The sequence below is a fragment of the Jatropha curcas genome, chromosome 2 (assembly GCF_041381405.1).
Source record: "Jatropha curcas cultivar XTBG-Jc1 chromosome 2, XTBG_Jcur_1.0, whole genome shotgun sequence".
Classification (NCBI taxonomy): Eukaryota; Viridiplantae; Streptophyta; class Magnoliopsida; order Malpighiales; family Euphorbiaceae; genus Jatropha; species Jatropha curcas.
In genome coordinates, this window is record NC_143152.1 from 15,203,805 (window position 1) to 15,226,078 (window position 22,274).

The 22,274-nt window shown below is 35.9% G+C and overlaps 1 protein-coding gene across 2 annotated transcripts; it reads left to right on the forward strand.

Annotated features, from left to right (window-relative positions):
- Positions 1-644: 644 nt before the first annotated feature.
- Positions 645-21,848, forward strand: LOC105645535 (protein kinase family protein / protein phosphatase 2C (PP2C) family protein). Of its 2 annotated transcripts, XM_089717882.1 has the most exons (12): positions 645-835; positions 926-1,043; positions 2,040-2,206; positions 3,273-3,340; positions 3,462-3,685; positions 8,426-8,477; positions 17,322-17,871; positions 18,515-18,584; positions 18,677-18,893; positions 18,978-19,082; positions 20,009-20,104; positions 21,269-21,848. In XM_089717882.1, exons 1-12 carry the CDS (start codon positions 721-723, stop codon positions 21,461-21,463), a joined length of 1,977 nt encoding a protein of 658 aa, XP_089574008.1. In that variant the 5' UTR covers positions 645-720; the 3' UTR covers positions 21,464-21,848. The 2 variants fall into 2 exon arrangements, with proteins under 2 accessions (XP_089574008.1, XP_089574009.1); XM_089717883.1 differs by lacking the exon at positions 645-835 and having other exon boundaries at positions 920-1,043; positions 2,056-2,206.
- The last annotated feature ends 426 nt before the right edge of the window (positions 21,849-22,274 follow it).

Here is a 22,274-nt window from a genome sequence, read left to right on the forward strand (position 1 = left end):
ATTTTTAATGATACGGTATTTTAACGCGTTTTTAAGAAAAAAATAATGTACATTTTTTCTTTCAATAAAATTTTTTTTTCACAGAGTTTTTTTTTAATAAGGTTTTAATGAGACGTATTTTTAAATAATGGACATTCAAAAGGGTGTGTTATGAAATTAGTTGATGTCCTACATGGGCTAGAAGACTGTATTCCTAATTATTGCGAACTTTATGTTCTTAATTTTTGTAGAACCTTATTAAGTTTCACTAATGTACCTATATATATGTGGTTTCTCATCAATAAGATAAAGACACTCTCGTATTCCTCCCTGTTCTGTCTTTACTTATCTCTCTATTTTTCTATTATTTTATAACAGAATATAGGATTAAAAGAGAAAACACAAATATATAAACCACTATTCGGGTCTAACGTTAGACTACCGAACACAATACAGCTATATAAAAAGCCAAACAATATAAAGAGCTACATGATCTTTATTGTTTCACCAAATTAATTTTTTTTTGGTTTTTTTTAAAAACATATTTTGTTTATATTTTAAGAAAAAAATAAAAAAGAAAAAATTTAATGAAAACAAACTGCACCTAAATTTATAATTTATAAAAAAAAAGAAAAAAAAGAAAAAAACTACAATAATAACGAAGAGCATTGGAATCTCGCATGCAAGTATACCACTAATTCCAAAAATTCCGCTGTTCAAATTCAATTTAGAGAGAGAAGGATGGTTTTGAAGATCTTGGAGCCAAACTCATGTATAAGAGGTTGCTGTCGCAGCAATTCCATTCCTCTTCTCCTTCCTCCTGCTTCTTACACTATTCTGTCTCCAATTGCAAGAGGTAACTCTCTAATTTTCATTCCATTTCAATAACATAGGCGCATTCTGCTTCTCAAAGCAACGAAGTTGTTTTCAATTTCGGTTTCTGTAGGGGCAGAAAGTGTAGTATATGAAGGAATTCTGGATGGGGAAAAAGTTGCTCTGAAGAAACCCATCTTGTCTACTTCTGATGACATTGATAGGTTCCACAAGGAGCTGCAACTATTATGGTAATTTTTACTAAGATTAGCATTGTTCCTTCAATTTTAACCATACTTACACTCTTTATCTTATTAAATTGTAATCTATTCCATTTTTAGAGTACTTAGCTTGAAACCCCTAGGCTTTGCTGTGTTTCCTGAGTAAATCATGTAATTAGTCATTTGACTTCAATTTATCAGTCACTCCTGCCATAATTCAGCCAGTGTCATTACTGAAACTTGGTGGAAAAAATGTGGCAGCCTAATTGGTTTCTACATATTGAATATTTATTCAGTAATCTGCATTTGATAGGTCTGAACTCGAAAATTTACAAATTATGGGGTTGAGACTAGGCTGCTATATTTGATTTCTATTCTGTTTCCGTGATGGATAAAATGGAACTCTGACAATAATGACTAAATTAACAGATTTATTGCTGGATGATGAAATTTGAACAAATTGAACATTTAGCATACACTGTGATTGGTTTTTTATGTTTTTTGCTATTCTAGAAGCTAAGAAAGAGAAGCGTATTGTTTAGATAAGTAAAAAAAAACAAAAAAAAAAAAAACTTAAGAGGAAAAATAATTGTAAATCTTATGAAAGAGAAAATTCTTGTTGCAATTTTGGTTTTCTTATCTTATATTTAGCGAACTTATATTTACTTAACTATATATTCACATTATTTCATTTTTTTTATGACAAAAATAATTTCTAGAAAGTGGCTTTAGGATGCAACATCAGAAAAACATAAAAATGAACAAAGTCCTAATTGCTGGCCTGGTTTGAATTCCTGAGTCTAGAGATGGATGAGAATTCGGTAACAATAAAGATATTGTTACATTATGTTCTCCATTTCATTCTGTAGATTGGAGTGTTCGAAATATGACCTTAATATAATGAATTATCATTGCAGTGGTGTTCATACTCTGGTTTTATAGATTTAGATATAAGTGAATGATAACAATGATTACTTTATTTACCTTGTGCTCTACTTAACACTTGTGTTTTATTTACTAATGAAGCATGTTAGATCATCAGGGAATAGCGAGGCTGGTTGCCGCTCATGCAAGGCCTCCCAATTACATGTTCTTTTTCAAATTCTATGAATCTGGCAACCTTGCTGAGAAATTACACGTGGAAGAATGGAGTCCGAGTATTGATCAGGTGCTCATGATCACTGATCAGTTGGGTATGACTTTATGTAACTAAAATGTTCCTCTACTCCACCGCCCTCTCTTCATTGTATTCACATCGTACTTGAATTCTTTCATTTATAAGCGTTATGCATGTTCCTGTTGGGAAAACATAGGGTTCTCATTAACATTTAGAACTTTTTTAGTTGTTGCAAGATTCTTTCTTTCAGAATGGTTTGCTTCCTTTCTAATTGGCATGAGAGTTTTCTATGAAAGAGTTGTAAGCTTTGATGCCCAAATTAGTCTTTCAATATATATATAGTTAGTCAGCCAGTCAGTCAGTTTTTTGGACCTTCTGAGTAGGAAAATGTGAGTTTATCATGAATTATTTCTTTTCAAGTTCATGTTTGGACAGTGTGTGGTTCCTCCCTCTTCTTTCGCTCATGCTTTCTTGAATGCACTCACCTTAGTTCCTACCTTTTTTTTCCTTGATTTTCTGTGTTAAAAACTGTAATATGCACCCCAACTTAGTTATAAAACCTAATTTGCTAAGTCTAATCCACTGAAAAAGCACTAGGATTGATTGATCAAAATCCATCTTGTCCTTATAATAGTTCTTCCTCATCTTCCCGTCATTTTCTAACTAAACGGGGGAGTCTAATGTTTTTCCCCTTCCATCTGTGATTCGCCTCCCTTTCAAAGTCCTCCCATTCTTTCATTGGAGGAATGAAGCAACTGTTTAGTGCATTCGGGAGTTACCTATTCCTAGCGCTGTACGAAGACTGATTTTAGGAAAAACTGGAGGGTGAGCAAGATTTTAGGAATTGAATGACCTCAGAAAAGTTAGGTGACATTGATGATATTTTGATTAATATAGAAGATAGCTTAGTTTCTTTATTTTTATTGGTCAATATATTGATATCAAGAGGGCCTCCCCCCCCCCCCCCCCCCCCCCCAAAAAAAAAAAGTGTGGGGTATGTCTTAGTTCATTGTCCATGACTCTGTATTGGGGACTTTTTTTAGCATATTTCAGTTAAATGTTTATAATTTTTTTGTCATTCAGAAATTTTTCGCAGATTCCATTGAGTAATTTGTCCTGTTTTTTCTTTTTTCTTCTGGCAGCTAAGTCTCTGCAATATATTCACAACCATGGGATTGTACACAGGGATGTGAAACCGGCAAATGTTCTTGTAATTGTCTTCCATAATCTCTTAGTTGGCCCATAGTTTTCCTTTGCAATTATAAATGAGAATAAATCATTTTCAGAAAAAGGTCAAACAATATATAACCATATCAATGCATGTGATACAGCTTGACAGAAACCTTTGTCCGCATCTATCAGACTTTGGTTTGGCAGAATACAGGAAGAATCTTAAAGGAGTTTCTGTAGAGAATTGGAGGTCATCTGGAAAGCCAACTGGTGGTTTCCACAAAAAGAACATGGTTGGGACACTTATTTATATGGCACCTGAAATATTGAAACAGGGGATACATACTGAAAAATCAGACGTCTACAGTTTCGGGATATCCATCAAGTAAGAGTACAAGACAGAGTATTGCATTTATGTTAACTCATACGGTTGTTTTCTTTTTTTCTTTTTTTATTTTTTCCAATTGAAACAAGATAAAAAGTTATGCATTCATATGCTAGTTTCCTATTCACTTAAATTTTTATTGGTTAGTCGGACCAAGGAGATTTGGAGACCTACCTTCTCCAATGAAATTATTAAATGATCATCAAGGGTATTATGTGGAGCAATTTTAACCTGTTTATATTTGTATTAAGTTCTTGCATTTGGAAAACATCTATGTACAAACACAGTAATCACAAAAATTTAAACCTTGTTGGAAGAAATAGGGAAAAATATAACCTTCATAAGTTGTAAAAGCAAGACCCTTTGGGTTTGTTCAATCAAAATCATATGCATTTACCCTACCAAACGACTTGAGTCAAAACAACATTAGTGTTGACTTAGTTGATTTGGAGTATCCTTGTATAGGCTATTTAGGAGTGTATATTGCTCTTTCCTTATTTGTTCTTTTCCTATTTAGAATTTGATACTTGTGTATAAATAGGATGTATAGGATCTCATTGAAAAATAAGAAATACATAACAAATTTTTCCCAAACCTATTCTTAAATTCAACATGGTATCAGAGCCATAGCTGACCTTTTTTCAACCTAAACCCAGTAGAGAGAGAAAGGACAATAGAGAGAGAACAATCATAGTTCTAGGTTGAAGTTCATGCGACCACAGGAGGGAGAGTGACTTGACACTGCCCAGCCCAAGAGGAAGAGGGGTCGCTGATCGACCCATACCTAGATTCCGATCATCGTCCGACGCTACACGTGGGCTCATGTGCCACTGGAATTTCTGCGTCCTTCACGTGCATGGCGCGTGGCTTGCTTTCCAGCCACCTTTCTGACAACGGCCAGTTCCCGTTGCTTCACCCTGCTGCTGTGCCTTCACGTAGCCCATTATCTAGGTCCTATTCCTTCAAATCAAGGCTGTTTTGCAATTTTTTTGCCTTGTGGGTTTGTTTTCTGATTCTCAGACCTGATTTCCTCTCTTTCTCGAGTTATATACAATGGGTGATAGCTTTAAAACCATGCACACATGTTGGAAATTTTATAGACGACCGACTAGGGGTCATGGTAGTAGAATGATGGGTTGTGGTGGTAAAAGGACTGGTTCTGTTAGACCTGTTGCACACCTACCTGAAGCATCTTCTGCTGGAAATTTCTCTATTGAAGAGATACAATTGTTAAGGTATTTTTTTGACAAAACTTGACTCTTCATCCACCGCAGCTATTTCTAATTTTGTAAAATTTGGTATGGCCCTTCTTACTAATTCTGTTGATGATTCATGGGTTATAGATTTAGGAGCAAAAAAACATATGATAGGCTCTTTTAACCTATTCATCTTGTTCTGGCAAAGAAATTGTTTGCATTGCTAATGGTTCTTTCACAGCTATTTTTGGTATAGGTTTAATTAAGTGCACATCCACTATTGATTTAGCTTCTGTCCTTCATATCCCTAGTTTTCCTGTAAACCTCTTATCTGTTAGTGCTATTACAGAAGTTCTCAACAGCAAAGTTGAGTATTTTCCTACTCATTGTGTTTTGTAGGATCTGAGAACAGGGAAAACGATTGGCTTTGGTAGATTGCATGATGGCCTGTATCTTCTCGAAAAAGATTGGAATCCTTTGGCTCATAGTATTCGTCGAGCGTTGTTAGGAAATCATGGTAATGCTAGTCAAGAAATAATTACATAGCATAGGCGATTAGGACATCCTTCTTTTTTTAGTTCTAAAGAAATTATATCCTAGTCTTTTTGAGCATTGTCAATTAGAGTCTTTAAAATGTGATGCTTGTGAACTTGCTAAACATGCAAGAATTTCTTATATTTCCCATAATAATAAAAGTCCAGTCCCTTTCATGACTATTCATTTAGATGTATGGGGTCCTACTTCTACTGTTTCCTTATCTAGTTATAAAGGGTTTGTTACCTTCATTGATTGTTGTATTAGATTAACTTGGGTTTACTTGCTGAGAGCAAAAAATGAAGTGTTTTCTTGCTTTAAATCTTTTCATAACATGATCAGTACACAATTTGATGCAAAGGTTAAAATTTTGAGAACTGATAATGGAACAAAATATATGAATAGTATGTTTTAGGCATATTTAGACTCAAATGGAATCATACATCAAACTAGCTGTGTGAATACTAGTGATCAAAATGGGGTGTCTCAAATGGGGTGTCTGAAAGAAAGAATAGGCATTTTCAATCTGAGAACTACTTTCAATTGGATTCACCTCTCCACAAGTGTTTGCAATGTGTTAGTGCCTTGTAGAGTTGGAATTTGGAGTTTAGATTTTGTTGAGAAAGAGTTTAATCTCATTAGTGCTTGGTAGAATTGGGATTTAGATTTGGATTGTTGTAAGAAAATATTATATTTGGAAATATCTCCTGGGAAATGTAATGGTAGGGAAGGTTAATGGAGATGAATAATATAATGCAACTGAGCCAACTAAGGCAGAGAAGTCAAAGACGCGTAAGTAAGAATTGCGTATATAAAGAAAGAGTAGGAAGGGACAAATAAGGCACCGAAGACTTTATTTTAGCATAGAAGACAGAGTTCCCTTAGCCGTGCAGTGAGCGGTACTCCGTCAACAGAGTCGACAAAGCAGTCATAGGTAGCAAGACAGAGAGTAGGATTACCAGTCCCCCTTGCTTCTTTCATAGGTAGGGGCTTTTACCTATGCAAATTTTTCCGTTCCTGCATTCGAGTTAAGTTACCGGTACTCCATCCACAGTGCTGTCCACGGACCCTTCCCCGAATTCGGGTTAATATCAATAGTCTGTGTTAATAGAAAAATATTGTAGTTGTATTTCTTGTATATCATCAATCGATTACATAGGTCTATATATAAGGAATTCCTATGCTACTTAGCTATTTAGGAATACAAATCATAAATTAATTAGGAATACGTGTACTATATTGATTTTCCTTAATACTCCCCCTCAAGTTGGAGCATGGATGTTAATCATGCTCAACTTGTTACAAACTACTACTTTCAGCAAAACACAATACCATACTCAGCAACTGTACCCACTTCATTATAGCAATAAAGAATCCCAAACCAAATAGTAGTAGCAGAATCAAGACAACACACTTAGGTTGTCGAAACAAATCTCACTGAACCAGAAAACAACTCACAGGGCTGTTTCAAGCTTCCATAATCAATGCCTCAAAGAGGAAGCCCCGTAGCGTAGATATTCAGAAACGCAGCAAAGGAAACTCTGGCGAACAGAGGGCACCACTGAAGGCCAAGAACACACTGCAACTCACTGGGGTTGCACTGCTCTCGCCAAAGGAGAAGGTTCAAAAGCAAAATACCCATAACTGCAGCAAAGGTGCAGTACCAAACCCTAATGCAATAAGGAATCATTAGAAATTCAATGAAAATTACCTAAAACAATTGTCACAACAAAGGAAAAAATAGGTTTCCTTAGCAAATTAACGCAACAACAGTAGCAAAAGACTGCCCGACACAGCTGCAACAGAATCGCAGCAAACAAACCTATTGAATAAGCCCAAGAATGACGATGCAACTCACTGGGTTGCACGTCTCTCTTCAAGTCAACGCCGGAGAGAGGAACTGGAGTGAAAAAGACCACTGGACATGCGCCAACGCATGAACCAGAGCAGGAAGAAAGAGATACCCAAAATCAAATAGCCTTTCAATGCAAACAAGAGCAAAAAGTAACCTGAAACGCCAAATTGACAAAACTGAGAACGCTCCTACCAAAACTTCGCCGGATCGGAAAAACAACCACCTGAGTAGACTGCTGACATGGAAATGAAGCCAGAAGACTATTTCCGATCGCCGAAAACAGCCGGACGCGCCACCACGCGCCGGTGAGTGGTACTGTCACAGAAAACAGAATCAGCGCGTGAGGCCCACACTCAGGGAATCCGGTGGCCGGATTTGGAGGGAACTTCGGTCGACAGCTGGAGAATATCTTGAGGTCGGTGGTGAGACAAAATACTAACCCTAGAAAGGCTTCCTAGGGTGGCAAAGGCTTCTCGCAACGGAATTTTCAGGAAATCTCTCTCTCTCTCTTTTTTTTTTTTGAATGGAAGGCTCTGATACCATGTTAATAGAAAAATATTGTAGTTGTATTTCTTGTAAATCATCAATCGATTACATAGGTCTATATATAAGGAATTCCTATGCTACCTAGCTATTTAGAAATACAAATCATAAACTAATTAAGAATACGTGTACTATATTGATTTTCCTTAATAGTCTGAAAACATATGTCAGCGGTAGTTACAAGTGAGATAGATGTGTAACTAACCTCTAAAACTAGTCAAATGTTTGCATTTGTGTGTGCCCATGAAAGAGGTTTGTAGTAGAGAAGTATTTTCCATGTGATAGCTCTGCAATAAAGATCCAAATTAAGCTGCTTTTTTAATTAATTGATTGGGTTTCTAGCTGTATCGGAACTACAATGTATGCTTGATATTACATTTTCTCTTTCTTCTTGGTAATTAATAGTGGAGAGATTGCTTGATCTGGAGCTAAATTATACATACCAAGTAGCATGGTTAGAATGGTGCTTCTACTTATTAATTATCTGAGTTTCAATTTCTTGCTTTGCCCTTTACCTAGCATGCATTCTTTGACATTTTCTAAAGTTTCAGAAAAAAATTACTCTTTTTTTTTCTGCTATGAATGAGAAAGTTCATTTTGATTCTGTTGCAGCGAGCTTCTTACTGGTGTTGTCCCATATACTGACATTCGTGCAGAAGCTCAGGTCAGATACACTTCTGTTTGGTATTTTTTTGTTGTTGTTTCTTTCTCTCTTAAGATATGCTGAATCTCAGTCATTATGTTTGAGTTTCTCGTGTTTCTATGTTTTGCTATGTATAGAATTTGATAAGTGTAATCGGTATTCCATTTTGTAGTTATCATTAGCACATCAAATTGAGTTGATACTTATTGATGTGTTTCTGTGGTATTTCTGAAACTGAACCTATTCATAAGTACTCTCTTACTATCTACATATTTCAATTGTTATTGACCCCATGTGAGACGTTCTTGACAAGGATTTGAGCTTTCATAGCGAATCAAAAGGATTGTGCTCTATTTGACTAAAAGGACTTAAAATAAGACTGAAAATGAAAATTAAAATGTGTCCAACGGGACATGTGGTCTGCCTTTTACAGAAAATCTGAAACCTAAAGTTATGAATAATGTCTCTGCATACTTAAGTGGCAATCCTTCCTAAAAGAAACATGACAATTATGAATCATTAGTGACTAAACCCTAGCCAAGCTCCTGAGTAAAAGCTTCTTTGGACGTGTCAAATCAACATTGAGCATTTGGATCAGCTTTGGCACACTTCTAAAACACTTGCTGCCGCAATTTGTCATTATTAATGTTGTAACAACTACTTCAGATAAGAGAGAGAAAAAGACAAAAAAAAAAGAAGTGGAGATTCTGCATAGTTGGATCAGTTAGCAAATTGGAACTAAAATGACAGAAGCCCACAAATGCTGTTAGGTTGGGAAAATCTCAACCGACAAGCAATTGATGAGTAGTGTTATTAGAATCCTATGATTTGTGATGGGTGAGTCGGAATCGAGCATGAATATTAAGATTCATGCGATTCAAATCTTACGATTTGAGTTGATTCTCGTGTCCAACGATTCTCATACCCGACAAAACAAGTGGAAAAGTCAATGTAGATGAAAAAGAGCTAGTGGATGTAATTTTAGAAAATGAAGATGATAAAGGGCTTGAATTTGGAAATGGTAATGAATGAATATGGATTTGGATATGAAATTTAATGGCTTGATAGTTTTACTTTGTTTTTATTTTAAATTTTAGCTTAAATAGTTAGATATTTTGAACTTGGAAACTAAATAGTCGTTGGGTTCTCTTTCATTTTGCGTTCAATACATGATTTGAAATTGAAATTTATGTAAATACATTTTTTGCAATTAAATTTAAGTATCTTTTGATAAAATTAGAGGAAAATATATCCATAAATTTATATAAACTATTTTTAATTAATTTTGAAAGTTGTACTAAATCTCACTATTAATGAAAGTTAGAATCCTATTTGTATATAGCATGTACTTAGAGATTTATTCCTAAGTAGTCTAGGAGTTAGAGTCCTAAATAGTTTGAAATATCTTGTGTGTGTATATATATATATATATATATATATATATATATATATATATATTTGTCTCCATCATTGATGAAAAGATAACAATAACAACATTTTCCTCAACTAACAACATGGTATTAGAGCAACCCAAATTGAATTTTTCTTAGACAGGAAAATTTGGGGCTGTTTGTTTTGAAAAGTTACTGCCACTCTAGGGTTGGCCTTTTGTCTCACCGCCCCCCTTGAGAAGTTTCTCCAGCCGTCGATCAGCGCCCCCCTAGAATTCGGTCACTGGATTCCCTGTGTGTGGCTCTCACGCGTCCCATCTATTCCAGAATACCGATCTATGCGCTGGCACATGTGTGCATGTCCGACCATATCTATGCACTGGGTTTGGCTCTTCGATGTCGACTTGAGGTCAGCAGTCCACTCCGGTAGTTATCTTTCCAATCTGGTGAAGTTCTGGTAGCTTGGTTCTCAGTTTGTCTTTTCTAGGTTACCGCTGTCTTGCATTTGCTTTTGCTTCTATTTGTGTTAAGTTGTCAAGTTAGGTTACTATTTTTGTGCCGTGCCTTTGTGTTGTGTTGGGAATTTGATTTTCATAATTACCGAGACTAAAGTTGTATTACCGAGATAGTTAAAACTTTCAGCCAGTTGTAGTTGTTTCACCAATTTGTCCGAGATGAAGTTATGTGAAGCTCCACTGTCAACCATAATTATAGTATCATGAGTAGCAATATGGCCAACAAGCTTCATGGTCTTAGGCCCTGAAATCCCTCCAGTGGAATACATAGAGAGTACGATGTTTTAAAATGGGCCTCATTCCATTCTACTAGGGTAAGCTCCTCTAGGGTTGCCTCCCATCTTTGTTAATTGATCTTCAGGTGGTAATACTTCATCATTGCCAATAATGAGAGCATGCAAGGATCTATTGGGGGCATTCATGTAATGGAGAATAGGGCTTTTACATTTGAAGCACAACCCCTTTGCTCGAAGATCCTAGTATTCTTGGTGAGAATATTGGCGAACTGGTCTTGGTTGGAGGTTGGTGGTGGTGGTGGTTTTGTTGGCTGGAACAGGGAGAGGTAATGGTCGATTTGTGTTTGAGAGAAAACCAGAGAGAATACCCACCGAATAAACCTTTAAACACTATACTTGTGTGTTTGATTTTTCCTTTCAATGGCTTCCAGCAATGTTTCTATTTCACCTCCCCTTTTTAATGGTGAAAATTACCAGGTCTGGGCTGTAAATATGAGAGCATATTTGAAAGGTCTTTGCTTGTGGCAATATGTTGAAGAAAACAGAGCGCCGCCTCCTCTTTGTCAGAACCCAACTCTTCAACAAATCAGACAACATGAAGGAGAAATTGCAAAGGCTCCAAAAGCCTTGTCTTACATTCACGCTGTTGTTACAGATGCTATTTTCACTAGAATCATGGCATGTGAAAATGCTCATGAAGCTTGGGAGAAGCTGAAACAAGAGTTTCAAGGTAGTGATAAGACAAGGCAAATGCAAATCTTCAATCTGAGGAAGGAATTTGAGATGCTAAGAATGAAAGATACAGATAAGGTGAGAGATTATATATGTTAAGGATTAGTTGTAAATAGAGTTCTATTAGGAGTTAGATTCCTAATTAGTTTATGATTTGTATTCCTAAATAGCTAGGTAGCATAGGAATTCCTTATATATAGACCTATGTAATCGATTGATGAGATACAAGAAATATAATTACAATATAATCTCTCAACATGGTATCAGAGCCTTCTATTGACAAAAAAAAAAAAAAAAAAAACAAAAACAAAAAAACTAAACTTCCCTTACGAGAAGCCACTGCCACCTTAGGAAGCCTTTCTAGGGTTAGTATTTTGCCTCACCGCCCACCCCAGGATATTCTCCAGCCGCCGATCAGCGACTCCCTAGAATCCGGTCGTCGGATTCCAAGCGAATGGCCACCACTCACCACCTCTTTCTTCCTGCTCTGGTTCACGCGCTGGTGCATGTCCAATGGTCTTTTTCACTCCAGTTCCTCTCTTCGACGTTGGCTTGAAGAGAGATGTGCAACCCAGTGAGTTGCATCGTCATTCTTGGGCTTATTCAATAGGTTTGTTTGCTGCGATTCTGTTGCAGTTGTGTCGGGCAGTCCTCTGCTACTGTTGTTGCTTTAATTTGCTGAAGAAACATATTTTTCCTTTGCTGTGACAATTGGTTTAGGTATTTTTCGGTGATTTTCTAGTGATTCCTTTTTGCATTATGGTTTAGTATTGCACCTTTGCTGCAGTTACGGGTATTCTGCTTTTGAACCTTCTTCTTTGTTGAGAGCAGTGCAACCCCAGTGAGTTGCATTGTGTTCTTGGCCTTCAGTGGTGGGCTCCGTTTGCCAAATTTTCCTTTACTGCGTTTCTGAATATCTGTGCTACTGGGCTTCTTCTTTGAGGCATTGATTGTGGAAGCTTGAAACAGCCCTGTGAGTTGTTTTCTGGTTTAGTGAGATTTGTTTCGACAACCTAAGTGTGTTGTCTTAATTCTGCTGCTACTATTTGGTTTGGGATTCTATATTGCTATAATGAAGTGGGTACAATTGCTGAGTATGGTATTGTGATTTGCTGGAAGTAGTAGTTTGTAACAAGTTGAGCATGATTAACATCTATGCTCCAACTTGAGGGGGAGTGTTAAGGATTAGTTGTAAATAGAGTTCTATTAGGAGTTAGATTCCTAATTAATTTATGATTTGTATTCCTAAATAGCTAGTTAGCATAGGAATTCCTTGTATATAGACCTATGTAATCGATTGATGAGATACAAGAAATACAATTACAATATAATCTCTCAACAATATAGATCGAATCATGAAAATTGTTAATCAGATCAGATTGCTGGGAGAAGAATTGGAAGAGAAGAGAATTGTGGAAAAGGTGATGGTAACTCTCCCCGAAAAATTTGAAGCAAAGATTTCTTCTCTTGAAGACACATGGGACATGTCTTAGCTCTAACTGAGTTGGCTAATGCTCTCCACGCTGTTGAGCAGAGAAAAGCTTTTAGAGAAGAAGATAGTGTGTGTATGATTTTCTGGCTGGCCTGAATAACGAGTATGATCAGATTCGAGTCCAAGTTCTTGGACGAGATCCTTTTCCATCCTTGCGACAAGCATACTCATTTGTACAGCAAGAGGAGACTAGGAGGAACGCTATGGTTCACAGATCTACCATTGACAAAGCAGGGTTGATTGCTAATTCTGCAAGAGAACATATCCAGGCTGCAAAGAACAGTTCTTCAGATAGAGATCAATTATTTTGTGACTATTGTAGTAAGAACAGGCACACCAAGGAGTTCTGCTGGAAATTACATGGACGCCCAACTAAAGGGCGTGGAGGAAAGCGGGTCAGTTCTTCTAGACCACAGGCGCACATATCTAATAGTGGAGCTTTATCTGAGGAACCATCTACTGCTGGAAGCTTTTCTGAGAAGGAGAATCAGTCCCTGAAACGATTATTGTCACAGCTTGATTCGTCCTCAACTCAGACTGCGGCCTCCAATTTTGTTAATTCAGGTAATGCTTTTCTCACCTTTCTTGCAAAAATTGCAAAACCCTCTTGGGTTATAGATTCAGGAGCAAATAAACATATAATAGGCTCAATAAAACATTTCCTCACATATTCTAAATATCAAGGCACAGATAAAATTCGCATTGCGGATGGCTCCTTAGTACCAATTGCTGGCACAGGTTCTATTGACTGTACTTCCAATATTAAACTCTCCCATGTTCTTCATGTTCCCAGATTTCCTATTAATCTGTTATCTGTCAGCTTAATCACAAAAGCACTTAATTGCAAAGTAACTTTTTACCAGACTCATTGTATATTTCAGGAATTGAACACGGGGGGAATGATTGGCAGTGGTAGCTTGCGCGATGGACTGTAACTGTTGGATGACGTTTGTCGTTTTTCAAATTCGGGTACCAGTCAAGCTTTGTTAGAACTTCTAGAAATCCTTCTGATGAAGTTATTCAATGGCATAGGAGATTAGGACATCCCTCTTTTCTGTTTTAGGACGTTTATTTCCCACTTTGTTTGCTAAATGTGATTTTAATTCATTAGTATGTGATGCTTGTGAACTTGCCAAACACACCAGGCATTCTTATTCTCCGATTAATAATAAAAATTTGATTCCTTTTGCTACTATTCATTCTGATGTTTGGGGTCCTACTAAAACTGTCTCTCTTTCTGGTTATAGATGGTTTGTGACCTTTATTGATTGTTGCACTAGATTGACTTGGGTTTATTTGATGAAAACAAAAAATGAAGTTTTTTCGTGTTTTCAGAATTTCCATAAAATGATTTGTACTCAGTTTGATGCGCATGTTAAAATCCTAAGAACTGATAATGGTACTGAATACATGAATGCAGATTTTCGTACCTATTTAGATTCTAATGGTATTATCCATCAGACTAGTTGTGTCAATACTAGTGCTCAAAATGGAGTAGCAGAAAGGAAAAATAGGCATTTACTGGAAGTAGCTATGCTTTCCTTTGGGTATATTCAGAGCGATGCTGATCATACTTTATTCATTAAACATCATGAAGGTAAGATCACGTTGTTTATTGTCTATGTTGATGATATAGTGATGACTGGAAATAATGAAGAAGAAATGACTCACTTGAGAAATTTGTTAGCTAGGGAGTTTGAGATTAAGGATTTGGGAAAGTTGAGATATTTCCTTGGGATAGAAGTTGCTAGGTCAGAAAAAGGGATTTTTATTTCTCAGAGAAAGTATATCCTTGATCTCCTTAAAGAAACTGGTATGTTGGGATGTAAACCTGCAGAATCACCTATTGAAGCTAATCATAAGCTTCAAGCTGGAGTGGGAAGTTCAGTTGACATTGGCAGGTATCAGAGATTGGTTGGGAGGTTGATTTATCTTGCCCATACTAGACCAGATATTGCCTATGCTGTAAGTTTAATGAGTCAGTACATGCATGATCCTCGGGAGTCTCATTTAGAAGCAGTGCATCGAATTCTGAGATATTTAAAATCAGCTACAAGTAGAGGACTTTTATTTTCTAAACATGGCCATTTAACAATAACAGGCTATACAGATGCAGATTGGGCTGGTTCCTTTGATGACAGGAGATCAACCTCAGGTTATTGTGTTTTTGTTGGAGGAAACCTGGTCACATGGAGAAGCAAGAAGCAGGCTGTTGTTGCAAGGTCCAGTGCAGAAGCTGAGTATAGAGCTATGGCACAGGGAATCTGTGAACTTCTATGGTTGCGCAGATTAATGGAAGAGTTAAAGTTGGTTGAAACAACAAATATATCTTTGTTTTGTGATAGTAAAGCAACCATCAGTATTATGAACAATCCATTCCAGCATGATCGAACTAAACACATAGAGATTGATCGTCACTGTATAAAAGAGAAGATAGTTGAAGGTGTTATAAGCGTCTCCTATATAGCTTCAAAAGAGCAACTAGCTGATGTTTTCACAAAGGGTTTGCATAGCAAGTTGTTTCATCCTTTAGTTTGCAAGTTGGGCATGAGTAATATCTATGCACCAACTTGAGGGGAAGTGTTGAAATCTTTGTGATTAAAGTAAATATTGTGTTTCCTAGTTTAGGTTTATTCCTAATTAGTGTAAAGATTATGTTTCCTAGTTTAGGGATATTCCCATTTAGATTACTTCCTATATTGGAACAATTTTTGTATATATATAGTGGAGTAGAGGTTGAAAATATTATCACAAATTGAAAGAAATAAAAACACAGTCTTTCCTTTAATTTCTACATGCTATGATAATCTCCCTTCTCTTTTTCCGTTCTATCACCAGCAAGCTTCTTTCCTCTTCCACTTGACTGAAATTTGCTTTTTTGACTAGCAAATAATGCACTTCCACTTGAATCCTCAAGTCTGTAAGCCTTTCTTTGGTCTACAGTTTGTAAAGAATTCACCAACACAGCCAAAGACATTTGAGATAAGGCTTCTGACTCCTTCAAAGAGGAGATTTTTGACTAAAATTTTTTTGGGAAACTCACTAAAACCTTTTCAACCACCCTCTTCTCTGGTAGATCTTCCCCAAGCAACTTGATTTGATTTGCTTTTTTCATGAGTCTATCAGCATACTCTTTTACAGACTCATTTTCCTTCATTTCAGCAGCTCATATTCTCTTCTCAAGTTCAAAACTTGCATATGCTTGTTTTTTTCACTCCCATGGAACTCATCTTTCAACCTATCCCACGCTTCCTTGCCAGTTTCACAAGCCATAATTCTTGTGAAAATTGTTTCTGTCATAGCAGAATGAATGAGGGACGAGGACTTATACTTTTCAGCACTTTCTTCTGAATGGTGCTTCATTTCAGCCATAGTGGAGAATCATTTCGTGTTTCCACTACTTCCTAGAGATTAAGGCCTCTCAAGTGGTCTTCAATTCCCAAAGCTGATAATTTTAACCATCAAACACTGGTGGTGGACCAGTTCCAAAACTATTTGAAGCAATAACAAGGTTGAAACGTATCTGGTTTGTGAAAGGGAATCCAACTGGTTTTCTCTCCTCTGTTTCTCACTACACAGGCATCTCAAAGATCAGAGATGGCTCTAATACCACTTGTTGGAATGTGAGAACAGCACACACACTTGAAACTGAATAAAGAGGAGCTGTATTTCATATTCATTGATAAACTTATATATACATCGGTTATAAAAAGCTTTCTTTTACAGTCAACACTTAACTTCCTTAATTAAGGAACATGCCTCCCTAAGTTAATTCTTAAAGCATGCTACACCATTCACTTAGGAAACTCTAGATTTTTTCAGACAAAATGCAGATTTAATAATAACAAAAAAAGCTAATCAAAATATCAGCTAATGTGACAGCAATAGTGTTACAGCAGACATTCTTTCAAAGATATATATATGTATATATATATGCACAGACAAGCCTGTCTAAATAGGAAATTGTAGAAAAGGAAAATACAGAAAAATCGCCCTAAATTAATTCTTTAAGATACACAAAATCACACAAGTCAATGCTATTATATAATACAAGTCTGATATTTATTTACTGAAGATATGTTGCGTGGTTTTCCCTACTTGAGATATGAGAAAACCTAACAATAGAAGATGTGATCTTATAAATTGGTATTTAGATATATACTGCATATAACCTTCAATAATATATTGGATATTTTTCACTTAAGTTAGAACCGAACATTTCATTTACATTGGATGACTTTTTCTTAGAATTGGAACTTGCAACTTATAGCATTTGATAGGTGTAATAGTAATATACTTAGAAACAAAACCAAATTATATTATTTCAGTCTGTTTTAATTCAGTTTTATTTCTCTAACGATTTATTCCAGTTTATAAAATCTTCAAACCTTCATTTATAGTTTGGTTTAAAAATTCTTTTAAACACCCTAAATTAGACTACATACACAACTCTCAGCAGCAAATTACAATCTTTGGTTTGACTCCTCAACTGCATGCAGGCCCACACTGTCCTGGAGATGAAGTATACGGAGCAGCAACTTACTGCAGCTGTTGTGTCTGGTAAACTGCGACCTGTTCTTGCTGGTCCCAGGTCAGGGGCATCAACAAGTATCCTGTCTTTGATACAGAGGTGTTGGGATGAAAACCCTGAAAATAGACCTTCTTTTACTGATATTGTTTTGGAACTTGGCCCCATTTTGGAGCATAGGAAAAAATCAATTGAAGAAAATTTGGCACTTGGTGAATCTTCTATTTTACAGGATGATCAGCTTATTGACGGTGTCAACAACAGTCGAATATTACATGAGAGTGTCAACTGGTCCACTCAGGGAGAACTATCATCAAAGAAAGCTTCTCTAGTAGTTAATTCTGGTTTGAGAAATTGGGTTGATTATTTATATGATCCTTTGGCTTATCATCCAGTGCTTTCTTGGGGATCCTTTGCTACATGCGGAAGAAGGGAAACTATGGAGGATATACACTTCCTTATGCCTCAGATATGCAATGAAAAGGATATCCATTTTTTTGCTATCTTTGATGGTCATAGAGGTGTGTTAAGGAACCACTTTCAATACTGATGGTCTATCAGACTCAATTTTAGAAGAATGTTTTACTAGGAAATTAATTTGGAGATCTTAAGACTAATTTATCAGTTAATATGTATGAACATCTCTGATAAAGTTATTCCCAGCTAAAGAAAAATAGAAAAGAGCAGATCATTTTGGGATCATTTAGAATTGCAGGATGATCTTTCTTTAGAAAGTTGCTTTTGGGCTTCTTACTTCCCTTTTTCTCTCATGGAAGAAAATTCTTGAGAACTGGGCTTACTTTGAGTGGAGAACTTTAAATTGAAAAATTTTTTTTGAGAATTCAATTACGTTCTATTGGAAAACAAATTTTCTTGTACATGAGAGTGCCAAAGAATCAGTGTAACATAATTAGCCATTGCTTTAATTACTAAGAAAGCATGCAAAAAGAACTCCACATGTTGAGTTGCCATGTGATTATGTCATAGAAACCCTTTTTAGGTGGAAATGAGAAATGGCAAAGCGTAAAATTCTGTAAGTTTAGCAGAGAGATTCTCACACTATTTATAATTTTCTAACAGGGATTAGAATCATTCTTGTGCATCATGTTTCTCAGTTCATTTTCTTACTTAGTAATGGAATAAATGTGGCTGGATCAAATGCAGGTGCAGCAGCTGCTGAGTTTTCAGCTCAAGCTTTGCCAGGATTTCTGCAAAGTTTAGCTTGCACAAGCAGGTTTGTTCTTCTTTTGGAGGCTTTTTTCTTATTATATTTCAAGCTATAAGATATGTGTTCTTGAAGTAATCAAATTCTTTGTGTAAATGCAGTCCTCATGATGCATTACTTGAAGCATTTGTTAGCACAGATGTCGCATTTAGAAATGAACTAGACTCTCTTCGTAAATCAAAGGGATTTATTAAAGATTGGCACCCTGGTTGTACTGCTGTTGCTTCTTTGATAATTAGAAACAAGCTGTTTGTTGCCAATGCTGGTGATTGCAGGACAATTTTATGCCGGGCTGGCAATGCCTTTCCTCTTAGTAAGGTCAGGGTTGACATGAACTGGTTTATGGAATTCTATTTTATAAAATCGAGTCTTTATCAAAACTATGTCACTTCTATACATCAGGATCATGTTGCAAGTTGTCCTGAGGAGAGGGAACGTGTTGTTAGAGCAGGGGGACAAGTTAAATGGCAAATTGATACTTGGAGGGTTGGTCCTGCTGCACTCCAGGTTTTCCCCTTTACCTTGAATCAGCTTTCTAAGATTCCGTGATCAATAGCATTATTCCTCTAATTGAAGTGGTATTCTCTGGTTTTTTGTGCACATTGCGTGGAAGAAGATCAATATGTAATAAGGTTGCTTTATTGATAGAAAAACAACCTTTTCATATAATGATGGAAAGCAAAATTCAAGTAAAAGAATAACAACAACAACAACAACAATAAAGAAACCTTGCTATTGAATCTGATATACCCATTCTGCCTCAGAAAATCTGATCGACTTTTTAAGTTTCCCCAGCAAAAGAGATTGATCCAAACACAGTCATTTCTTCGCTATTTGCTCTTTGTAGAGGAGTAACAGTTATTCAGTGCTTAAAATTCCTTTTTGGATGTAAAAGTTCATTTTCGTAAAATTACTGTATATTAGATTTGCAGAGTGTTTTTATGAGGTATAAAATTTCCTTGCAGAGAAACAAAAATGCTGTGCATAATTTTGGTGAGCTTTCTGATATACCAAATATCTGGAATTCAAAAATTAAATGCATGGACCTGCAATTAGAACAAATCAGATGAAAATCTATGACAATAAAATATTATAGCAATAAAATTTGAACTCTGTTCCCTGAAGGACAGTCTTGAAAAATTATGAAAAAATTTCTATTATTAAAGAATTCATTGAAATAGAACTTTAAAGTTCAAGTTTTGATGTTCCAAAGAACAGAAAGATTTTTGGGGAGATCAACGAGATCAAAAGAAAATAATAGGGAAAACAGAGTTGGCATTTTTTAAATAGAAGGGTCTTGTTTGGCTGGATGTGTGTAATGGAGAACTTGCACAATCCATGACTGAGAAACGTTTATTAATTATTGTGCTTTTCTTCTTCTTCCTTCTCGTTCTCTTCCTCTAAAAGTTTGATTAATTTATTTCTTAAACCAGGTCACTCGCTCCATTGGTGATGATGATCTAAAGCCTGCTGTATCTGCAGAACCCGACATAAGTGAAACTACTCTATCAGCAGAGGATGAATTTTTGGTAAGGATCATTATTTTAATCAGGGATGGCTTATTGCTTATAATATACAGGGTCTATTTGAGAAATCATGTTTTGGATAAATTGATACGGTCAAATAAGATTGAAAATAAAAGGAGTATTGCTACTCAAATGTATTCTACTTGCATCCTTTTCAGGTAAGGCATAGCAATTGATCATATAAATGAATCTTAAATGAGTTCTTGGTATTTGTGTTTTTTATATTTTACAGATCTGTCTCCATGTTGCTGAATTTAAAAAGTCTTAAAAAAAACACTTGCAATGCCTGAGGCTTCTTGCAAATATAGTTTTCAACAGAATTAACTTGAAAGTCTAGTGCAAAACCTCAAATGTAACTAGTTTCACTAGTTGACAGATACATACATATGTCTTGAGTTTTAAGTAACCCATCTTTAGGATTTTTTCCGTTTCTAAATAGGTTCTTATAATAACTTACCGCTCAATATTTTTGGAGTTATTTCATGATTCCAATCAGTAATGCTTCCTTCGGAATTATTCTCTGCAATTCTCAGGTGTGATGTTGAAGAATCTTGGGTATGATCTGAATTTGAGTATTTTCATTTTTGTTTGATTGAGCAAGTAATTTCATGGAAAGTCATTTTTTCTTTTTCCCTCCATAGAATCCTTGAAACTTTTCATTGAAAATCCTAATTAAATCTTTGATTTGAATGGTTGAGTAGTTTCCTACAAAATTGGGTTTATTTTTTTGCTCTTGAACTTTTCAAGTTATTTTTTTGCTTTATAGAACCTTGAACTTTATATTAATAATCTTTGTCAATCCTGAATGATGATAATAGGCACAGTAAGGTGCAGACCTGCAACTTCCAATAATATCTTATGCTGCTTTCATTTCTCCTCCTATTTGTCATTGATCCTCAACCCTTTTGCAACCGATTATCTTCGTCAAATCCTCTATGTAGACGCTCTCTAGTCTCCCATAACATCCCATACAAACTCCAACCCTTATGGGATTGAGTCTCAGTTCTCTCCAGTAGAAATTCCTTGTTTGAACAATTGAGAGCACTTGGGTTTTAATGTAGGATGAGATTTGCTAGAGCTAATTGTTGTTCTAATTATACAGTAGACAATTGCACTGTTTGATTTTCTATTTGAAACAGAAAAAATCCTTGCGTGGTTAATTATCAGGTCATGGCTAGTGATGGACTTTGGGATGTTGTGAGCAATGCTGAGGTGGTAAACATAATCAGAGACACTGTGAAAGAACCTGCTATGTGCTCTAAGAGATTAGCAACAGAAGCTGCAGAAAGAGGTAGCAAAGATAACATCACAGTCATTGTCGTCTTCTTGCGCCCTGTATCTACTGCAGAGAGAATTTACTAGTTCAAATGCAAATGCAAGTTGGGAACCCAGATTTGAATGCCTGTAATATGGTCGGACGTTATACAATCTACTGCTGATTGGAATTTGCTACAACTTTGTTGTTCCAGCCAGCCTCTACCAGTGCTTCAAATGTGTAAGATGAGGACAAAAAGTACAAGCAAAAAAATCTCTGCAGATTAGAAACAATATCAGAGCTTTTCTGTGAATTCAGGAGACACAAGTCAAACAGGATGGTGTTGAAAATTATGCGTCCTTTACTCATTCTTCATTCATTCATGTAATATCTATACATTTTTACCGTTATCGGATTAGAATTCGATAAAATTTAAAAATTTCTGTTTCAAATTTATCTTTTAAATAAAATTTATTTATTAGAATAATCAAATATTCATATATTTTCAATGGCTTAATGCATAAATTTGCTCTTGAACTTTCAATGTTTTTTCTAGTGGTGCCCTGAACTTTGCGCTTGGGGAAGGGGGGGTTCTATGATGACCCAGTATTTCAAATTCCTTCAATGACCTTGTCCTTGGTCATGTAGGATAAGGAGAGTGAAATCAAGTGCAAATCGGAGCGTGAGGGATTATTATTTGAGCCATGTCAGCCACGTAAGTTCTCCACCGTGGATAATGAACAACAGCTAAAGATTGATTTTGAAGAGAGAGAAAGAGCTTTCTCATTCCCAATTTATATCCATTATCGAAGAAAGAGAGACCATAATCCTTCTTCTTTTCTTTGAGAAAATTAGATGCTTTAACAAGTAAATTGAGCATTAAAGGCGAAAAAAATTGGTGAGTGAAGGAAGCTTGCT